The 10,424-nt window shown below is 34.3% G+C and overlaps 1 protein-coding gene across 1 annotated transcript in view; it reads left to right on the top strand.

Annotated features, from left to right (window-relative positions):
• Syn (synapsin) overlaps window positions 1-10,424 on the top strand; it is a 186,131-nt gene that overhangs the window by 164,834 nt on the left and 10,873 nt on the right. Inside the window, exons 15-17 of the mRNA XM_067122817.1 lie at window positions 1,997-2,093; window positions 3,587-3,754; window positions 4,560-4,577. Of these exons, the coding sequence (XP_066978918.1) occupies window positions 1,997-2,093; window positions 3,587-3,754; window positions 4,560-4,577 (283 nt within the window). The remainder of the gene's footprint in view (window positions 1-1,996; window positions 2,094-3,586; window positions 3,755-4,559; window positions 4,578-10,424) is intronic.

Raw genomic sequence — 10,424 nt, 5'->3', positions numbered from 1 at the left:
TTCATTGAATTTATGAACACAAACCTAATAATTTCCTGTATCTGTTCAATGGTGTATGGAGTAAAAAAATAAATAAACAAAGGCTAAAAAATATAAAAAATTATATAAACTTTTTCTAATTACTGGCGGTATACATTTTCCATCACTTTCATTCGATGGCTAAGGCAACATTGCCTAAAAATTATTTGGAAAATATTTTGGTTAGGAAAACAAAACTTCGAAAAAATTTCATTTTATGCATCATGAAAGTTTTTTTCGGTTTAGATGGTAATTCAAGTCATCCATAATTCAACAGCATTTCTTTTTCCACGTATCTGTTCACCGTGATGTGCAAACTCCCAACTCCCGTGTGAGGATAATACGGACGTCTGGGAATATGTACACACACAGACTCACATACGCAACACACGCACACATATACTATATATATATATATATATATATATATATATATATATATATATATATATATATATATATATATATATATATATATATATATATATATATATATATATATATCTGTATGTATTCCAAAATGTATGTTTGTATGTATGTATGTATGTATGTATGTATGTATGTATAAAGATGAAAGTTTAAACTATCTTTGAAGATTTTCATCAACACCTGCTACTATTACTACTAATACTACAATTTATACTACTGCTGCCATATCACTCAGTGTCCCAGTTCACAGCAGGCCCCAGCCAAATAGTTGAGAACGTTCAGAAAACACAAATTCAAGAAAACTCACCCATTTAAGTGAAGCCAAAAAAAAACCCGTTTACGCGACGGTTAACAAAAAACCAGACCATTTTAGAACACAACAGGTGTCAAGCACATTAGACTACAGAAGTGTAACAGGTGTCAAGCACATTAGACTACATAAGTGCAACAGGTGTCAAGCAACAAGCTTAGCACTAAGGTAACGAAAGGACAACATGTTTCAGACAACAGTCTCCCCTGGTTGCCATAACAGAACAGGTTTCATACACCAAGCATATCTGGTTATAATCAGATGTCAAACAATAATTATATTATCAGTTACATGGGTACACATGGGTACAGCAAGTGTCAAAAGAATTGTCACCAGAGAGGAAACCCACATATATATACGATGCTACATAAGGATTTATTTATTCAAATAATTTTCGTGTGGATATGCGAAATATGTCCATACAAGAGCAAAAAATTTAAATTCACGTATGGTACTTGAGTGGGCACTGACACCCTCCCCTCCCCCACACCCATCAGAAAAAAGGGTACCTTGTACATCAAGCAGTTCCGTCGAGACAGCACTGTCATACACTTATAATAGACCCTGTTTGTAAATTAATGATAATGAGTCATTATGAAATTAATTTGTAGCCCCAAGTCATTATTAATGAATTGTGATGCGACGCTTGCATCATATACGCAAAAATTTCCGCATCATTTCATTCCATAAATACGCCAGCATTATATCCTCTGGAACTTTATATGAATGCCAAATTCATCCGTGACTCCTTGAATATTAATGAATATTCAATTTTACGGTGAATGGCTGATAAGGGAAAATATCCAATGCGATGTCGTCAGTCGGGCGGCCAATTTAGCATGCAATGCGTTGTTTATTTATTTACTGTTTGTCAGAACTCGCGGGCAAAAAATATACGATTTGAATGTCTCTTTTATTTACTCTTATCTGTCGAGCTATCTATCAAAAGTTATGGATTTAGGTTTATAATGACAATATTAACTGTAAGTTAACACTGGCTATATCGTGGGAATTAGAAGTGTATAATTTGCAGTACATTACAATTGCAGAAACTTTCAAACTAAGTCGTGTGTCTGTAAATGAGAATTATCAATTAATTGGGTTTTTTATGAATGGTTTGGTTATTTAAGAAACCACAAAATCTAATATAGAACAGTTTTCACATGAAATTATTATTTTGATTAAAATTTTTACTTCTGAAGTCGTTCACTGCTAAATTAATTATATCTTTCCCAACAGGAGAAAATCCATCTCAGGCAACTGGAAAACCAACACCGGGTCTGCAATGTTGGAACAGGCAGCCATGACGGAGAGATATAAAGCATGGGTCGACGAGGTAAGATAAACTCTTCAGAAATGTATTTCTTCTAGTCATAGGTGAAAACATGAGGCACCAATTGTGTATAGGGTTCAAACCCTGATCAAGGCATGATAGATTTCACTGGCCAAACACGAATTCAGGTTCCTGCGAGTAAGGGATGGGAGTTTTGGGGGAAGCATAGGCCTACCCTCTGATATATCAGTATCCATTGCCTGGTTCCCCTTGGTCTTAGCATGGGTGGGCTTTGGGACATTGTGCGCCAGTCCAGTGAACTCTTCCTTCCATATTGAAACCTTTAAAATCTAAACTGGTAAGTTTTGAATTATTTGAATTACATAAAGAATCCTGCAGTATGAAGATGGTCTGAATAGAGTTAACTGACTTCATATCAGATCTGTAATTCCTTCAGAGGGAATTTCTTTAAAAGCTGGAATTCAGTATCTCCAGTAAACAGTATCTCTTGATAAACTTATCGATGCACAAATACTCAAGTAAATTACAGTAACGCGTATGTCCGAACTAACATGCTTTGAAACTTTTTTAATGTTTCGTAATTCTATAATCAGAGGGCATTTAAATTTTTGCATTAAGGTTCTTTTTAATGCAGCAGTCCTTTATCTAAAGTTAAAGACTTGGTAAAAGTTACTTATTTCATGAATGAAAAGCCTTTCGATTAATGATTCTGCTTTGAGAACAAATATCCGGAAAGTTTGTAAGCTGAGGAATTCGAGAAAAAAAACATTCAAAACTCTTACTTTTCTAAATACACAAAACCAGTTAGAGATAGTTCACGATGTTTTTTTTAATAATGTACAGACGAGGGACCCTTGTTTCAACTTTAACTTCATCCAGTAAATATACATAATTAATAACCTTTACAAATTAAGTCTATACTATGAGCTCGCGTTAAGAATAAGGAAATGTCCAGAGATCTTTGACTTGGGTTTTTACAATATTTTAAAGAAACTGAACGTCATAAACTTGAATTATCTATTAGTGTGAATACGATTACGGTGGTTGCCTGAGTGTTAACAATATTTTAAGTGCAATCAACATCATAAACTTGAGTAATGTATATGTGTGGATCCTATTCTGTTGTTTTTGAAGTTCAGAGGTCCACGCCAGGCCTCTTATCAGTTTCATCCCATACCAACTTTTTGGCCAATGGCCAGTTGGTGGCGTAAGGTCTGCTTAATCTACGACAATCAGTCAGCGAACTGGGCCGCTTTTCCCGTGGTGTAACCGAGTACCGGGAGCTTTCCCTGAAAAAAGCGGGACGCCATATCTTAAAAACTAACCATAGAATTTCCTTGAAAATAATCTTATTGTGTTTCTCACACCTGAATTACTAGAGCGTTTCCAGTCTGTTCAAACCTAATCCAACCTAACGTAGGGGATGAAAAAAAAACGGGCCTGGTGCAATACTAGCATACAACTCAGGAATTTGCAACCGGACCATTAAATATCCTACCAGTTGCACCTGTTACGACAAACTTAACTTCCCCCAGGTGGCATCCCTCTTCGGAGGACTGGACATCTGCGCCATCGAAGCCATTGTCGACAAGGGCGGCAACGAACACATTATCGAAGTGAACGACTCCGCGCTGACCCTCATGGGTGACACGCAAGAGGATGACAGACGCTACATCGCCGAACTGGTGGCCATCAAGATGCAGGTGAGTTGGGGAATAGAATCTGGGTTTCAAGGTCACAGAGTTTAATCGTCTGAGACGAGAAAACTATTCTTGAAGAAGGAGGAGCTGTGTCATTGGGTGAATAACTTGGGAAATGTTTAAAAATATGTCTGTCTAGAATTTAAGCAGGTTATAGTTAGTAAACCTTCCCTGAATGTTCAGATGCGGAGGTTAAATTGTACATTAATAAAAAATTATAATTTATTTCTAATTAAATGAGAAAATGTCAGATATTGGGAAATTTATACTAGAGAAAGTCTTGAAAATTGAGTGAAATCCTACTGATTAAGGAGTTATATATTCCTCATTTAGGCCTTTATAACACACACACTTCGTCAACACTTTAGACATACTGTATTGGAAAAATTGTAGTCAGTCTAGATTAAGCTGGCCATATGCCAGCACGGGTTTTGCCTAGAAAACCCTTATAAAAAAATTGTAGTTCCTTATAATCAACTGATAAAGTAAATTACAGTTTCTCATATTCAAATGATGTATTACTTCTGGTCAGTCAAACTCAGTTTCAGCTCACTCAAGTAGAACTATTGCTAGGAAAGGTATGGAATACCATGGAACAATGTCTCCCTGAAAATGTTTAGGAATTCAGTCATTAGAAATGCAAGGTAACAAGTACCAAAACACATAAAATCAGAGAATAGGATCAGTGGTCAGAATCACACATTTCTTTGCCAATAGTCATTCATAGAACATATTTGAGAGCATTAGGAATTTAAGGCCGTTCACCAGTAAAGGAACAACCATCTAAATCTGTCTTTCTGTCACCCAGGACGTCTGTGAGCCACAGGTAACGTTATTAAGAACAACACCACCAGTTTTAACAGTCATTCAGTCACTTGTAACACTCAGTCTAGACGAAGAAGTGACTGTTGCGGTATTGAGAGGAAGCAATTCCCCCCTTTTCCGTCATTTTCGTAGCTTTTCCCTTTTTGGGACTGTTAGTCTTTGCTTGTATGACCCCCAAAGTACTGTCTGCAGATTTGGGAGACTCCCTTTTTGATTAGTGTATGTTAGCCAGTAACGGTTTAGGTTACTCTAGGTTATGAGAACATTTCAGTTGTGAACAAGTCTTCTGATTTTGTAGAATGCTTCTCGTAGACATTATTATTATTATTATTATTATTATTATTATTATTATTATTATTATTATTATTATTATTAATTGGTAGGCTATTGAGATGATATATGACATGAAAAAAAGCCTTATCGATTTCAAAACTATTTCTTCCACACACAAGACAAAACTGTACATTGGAGTAACACACATCAGAAACACTTGTTAATGTACATAATAAACATATAAATTTCAGCTCCACTCTAGCCATATTCCCCGTGTAATACATTATGAAGAGTATCACAAACTCTGGATTCAAATAGTGTTCACTGGGGTGAAATATATTTGGCATAGAAAACATAAACATTTGACCGAATGCACCCAATAAACACGACAAATATAACTTCCTGTTGTTGTTAACAACGCAAACAACTTTAGACAAGGCTCCTTCATGTCAGTGATCTCCCCCTCCCTTCCATATCCCCACCCCTTCATGTCAGTGATCTCCCTCCCCTCCCTTCTGTCCCCACACCATCCCATGTAATTCCCCCTCTCCCTACCCCCACCCCCAAGACTTAACCCATGATAGTCTCGTATGATTCATTTTATTTTCCTTATGCAGTAATGATACCAATCCTCATGAATCGTCTAGATTAATTTTATAGTTAAGGTCTTTTCCAGTGAGATTCATCTGAAATACACAGTTCAGAATTCTGTAGCTTGAGAAGCTTTTAATATTATATTGGCTTTATAAGTTAAACAATCTCTTTTGAGGAATGATTTAATTTAAGAAAAGCATAACATGTTGGACACCTGTTGAGCTCCAGAAGCAAATTCCTGAAAGTCATTCAAAGTAAACATTTTACTTTTGCTCTGTTAGACAGGATGAATCTCACTGGAATTGTATAATCACATTCTTGAAAAACATATTTCTTTTATGTAGAATGATTGCAGCTGAATAGTAAACAGGCACTTAGTGATTTATAGACAAGACTTCTTCCCTAGACTAAACCCATACTGTAGAACTTGTACAGTTTTACTAGTACTGGTAAGAGCTATTAACTATTAGATTTGATTCTGCTCAGTAGCAGGTCACAGTTTTACTAGTACTGGTAAGAGCTATTAACTATTAGATTTGACTCTGCTCAGTAGCAGGATTCTGCTTTTAAAACTGTAGAATTTATACTTCAAGTTAGTAGTTTTAGGTTTAGCAAAAAATATTTTCTTTCAGTTTTCAGATAAAGACAATTTAATTGATATTACTGACATGCTTATGATTGTGAACAACACTGAAATAGACCATCTGCGTTGATGTCAGTGTGCACATTAAAATGATATCAATGTGCACGTTTTCAACTTCGAATCTTTATAAATTTATCTTCATAAAAAGTTCCTGTACATTCGCAAATGAAAGAGAAGCATCTTCAGTTTTAGAGAAACTTGGGTTGCCTCACATCGTAGATATTTAAATATAATAATCTCAATTTAGAAATGAGTATTGAAACAGTATACTTATCAAGCTATGAAATTTGATTTAAAAAAAATTTAGTTGTCAGGTTGGAATCAAAAACTTAAGAGCTTTATTTCAAGAATGTGATTGTCTGCATCAGTTAAAACTGAAACACAAAGGAATATATATATATATATATATATATATATATATATATATATATATATATATATATATATATATATATATATATATATATATATATATACAGCACACACTGTACAGACACGGTGATGTAGGTTAGCTGGATAGGGCAGATCAGCAGTAGCTGTGAACATCCCCGATATAAGCCACGCCCTTCTTATAACTCATTGGCAAAAGCAGTCAGACATGTTATCCAAGTTCTTTCGACTTCTTAATCTCATTGTCTTACTTGCTCTGCTTGTCTATCTTTGATAGTAACTTTCTCTAGAGTACGTGGAAAAAATCAGCATTCTTCTCTCCACTGTTCTCATTAGTTCTTATCTGATCTTATGTCCTTTGCTTTTATAACCGTTCATCTGGTCTTCAGTTTTTAAATCTTTCAAAACCATCGGAGTATCCTCTTTAAATCTTATGCTTGCAAGGTCCCCTAAAGTAATTTTCCAATTATTATTTGAAACATAGCCGTTTCATCCCAGTCTAATAAAAGGTTGGTGTGAAAGCCCTCTCATACTTTAGTTCTTCCAGTTACCAGAATACTGAAAACTTACTCAGTTCTCGCTCTTCCTAGCACCTTGAATCTAGCTGTTCTGTAAATAGTACGCATTGCATTCTGTGCAGTGAACTCTTCTACCAACTGTAATAATAACTTGTTGATAATTCCTCATTCTTCCAGCAGGACTTCAGATTAACTTTTACTTTCTCTCTTGATACCACATGAACTTTCAGAAAAGTCTGCCATAAAGGTCAATAGACAATATATCCTTTCTATGTCTGTATTCCTGACTGCAGGCTCATTTCTAGCATTTTATCCTGCTAGTTTTAGTTTGTGTCTGTTGTTGGTCTTTTCAGTATTTCAGACAATACTCCTCAGTTCTTTCCTACATATACTCCTCAGTGCTTCCCTACATGTAGGTCCCTTTCTGTTTATAAATTCAACTTTCATTCTTATTGTTCACCTTTGCAGATATCTGCGTTTACCACTAATTCCAAGTGTCTCTTCACTTAAAAGCTCTGTTTATGAGCAAAAATAACATACTATTTATGATTTAGTGAAATTCTTTCTCATTCTGTTCTAACGCCCATTTTCTCTTATTTATTCGATATCTCTGTACTGTCGACTTCTTTGTGAAACGCAGTCTCTCTAGTGTCAAATTCAGTTAAATCAGTTACCTCTAGCTGGTCTCTCACGAGATCCTATTGTTTTTATCAATAATTTGGGTTTGAAAGACAAGACAATTTCGTTTAGACTTCGTAAATTCTTTTCATTAGCTAATTGCCTAAGAAATGATCCCGCCTTCCACTCTATTTTTTCTGCAAGTACTATTTTAGTTTGTCTTTCGTAAAGCCCCTTCTCTCCTCAGACGTAACACCCGTCAAACAAGCTCATCCCTCATCAACTCTGCGGACTCAGCAGCTTAGGATTTCTTTTAGCGTGAGGCTGTGGTATCTTTTTTTTTTTTTTCTAGAGACAGCCTTCCTTTAAAAAAAAAAAAAAAAAAAAAATCAAAGCTGTTCTTGCAATCAACGTGTAACCCCAAACCTCATTCACTTCATTGTTTCCCTTAATTGTTTTCTTCGTTTGCTCAGGCCTGGTTTGCTCTCTCTCTCTCTCTCTCTCTCTCTCTCTCTCTCTCTCTCTCTCTCTCTCTCTCTCTCTCCATGTTTAAAAGATGAGTCTGTCTGAGATGAAAGTAATCAGGAAATTGCTCGAGTAGTTTCAAGAGCAGCCATCGTTTCCAGGCCCGTTTAAAGAAAGTGTCTTCATCTGCTCATTTTTTTATTAAAAGAAAATACTTTTAAGTCTCCTTTTATTGAAGGAAAATACTTTTAAGTCTCCTTTTATTAAGAGAAAATACTTTTAAGTCTCCTTCAGATTCATCTTTCCGCTGAAACAAAGACTTAAAACTGTTTTTTTTTTTTTTCGTGAGATGAAAAATGAACAGAATTAAAGAGAAACGCTGTTGTCAGTATAGCCGAAGTAGCATTGGGGATTGTCTCGTGAGTCGAGAGAGGAAATATCATCAGTTCATCTGTATTAATGTCATTAATATTATTATTATTATTATTTATAAAATTACCATAATCACACGGGTCACTAAAATTGGGAAGAAATCGACAGTGGTGTAATTGTAAAATATATTAAAAAAAAAAAAAAATATATATATATATATATATATATATATATATATATATATATATATATATATATATATATATATATATATATCTCACGAGAACTTTCGAGAACGTACTCAGTTCTTATCAACCAATACTGTTTTAGTCAGGTTGATTGAGAGAGGAGGTCTTCGAGAGCTCTCGTTATACATACATATATATATTCAGTATGTTTGTATATATATATATATATATATATATATATATATATATATATATATATATATATATATATATATATATGAATATACATATATTTGCACTTACATCATTGTGGATTTCTTCGCCATTATTATTATTATTATTATTATTATTATTATTATTATTATTATTATTATTATTATTATTATTATTATTGGATCTTTCCTAGATGGTGACACCCAGGGGTTTTAACCCGGTATATATCCACCTTTGCGGCGTGTCCAGTACAAGCCCGTTGGGGATGACCGTAAAAACATAAACAAAAGACTGTAAATATCATGAAGATAATGACCCCCAAGAAATATTAGTCCTAGATAACGACCCCCGAAAACCCTTGGGGGGGTCACTATCTAGGAAAGATCACTATCATTATCTGGGAAGTTTTTTCTGCTGCTTCCCCAAATTGTAATGCCACAGTACTCTTCTGAACACCCAAAGTCGGAAGAACGGAAAACATGTCTGAAATGATTTCTCAAACTGCCCCAGCAACAAACCAGATGTCAGGATGGTCTCTTTAAGAGATGGAATGCCATATCTTGAAAGTGTCGTTGTTACGGTTATTTATTTTTTAGCATCCCATCCATATAACATGGAGGCTTTATTTCCATTTATTGGTTATTTTTTGCAACGAAGAGGAAATGCTGCTGCCTGTTTTGCTAGACTCCATGGAGAACCAAATTTAATGCTCTTTTTTTTCACACGGCACCGAAGCAATTTAATTTTTCCTTTCTTTCCTTCAGTATTGATGAGGATAAATTTCATGTATATGATATCTTTTTGGAATGACAATCAGTGATTTTTTTATAATTATCTTTTTTCCTCAATTTGCTATTGAGACTTATACCAACTTTATTCAATGGTGATGAAAATTAAACTTCGTATTTTTAATCAATTGGGAATGACATTCTTCGATCTTCATTTTTTATTTCTTTTCTATAATCTCTTGCTTTGCAAAATGCCACTGACACATTTTTTTTTAACTAAGTCAAGACAAAGCAAAAAGCTTCGCATCTTCAAAGCTGGAAGGCTACCTTCAACACACACAAAAATTCCGTTATTTTACCATTTTTCACCAAAATCTTAAATTAGTAAAATAGATGCATTCTTTTTTTCAAATTTACCATTGAAATTTTAAAAGCTGATTTTTCGTGGAGCGTTCTGAATAGGATATTTCTGAATCACTTTTGTTCAAAATCCAAAAAAATATGTATGAAAATACCTCTTGCTAATAACACTGCCGATCTAATTACTATGCATCGTAAATAAGAAAAATACAGTTTTTTCGTGTAAAAGAAATGTTGAAATTAATACTCATGATTATTCAGTTGAACTAGTTCTTACAAGATCTAGCAAAAGTTTAAGTTGTCAAACGATAAGAAATTTATCTAAAGGATTTTTCATTGAATCGTCTTTTCACAAGTAACTAGCAAAATTTTGACACTGGCATAAGTATTATAGGACAGAATCGACATTATAATAATCGCCAATTTCTTAACTCACATTTTGTTAATCTTGTTACTAAGAGAAATTCGTTATAGCTTTTTATGGTC

The sequence above is a fragment of the Macrobrachium rosenbergii genome, chromosome 21 (assembly GCF_040412425.1).
Source record: "Macrobrachium rosenbergii isolate ZJJX-2024 chromosome 21, ASM4041242v1, whole genome shotgun sequence".
Taxonomy (NCBI): Eukaryota; Metazoa; Arthropoda; class Malacostraca; order Decapoda; family Palaemonidae; genus Macrobrachium; species Macrobrachium rosenbergii.
This window is presented reverse-complemented; position numbering and strand designations above follow the sequence as displayed.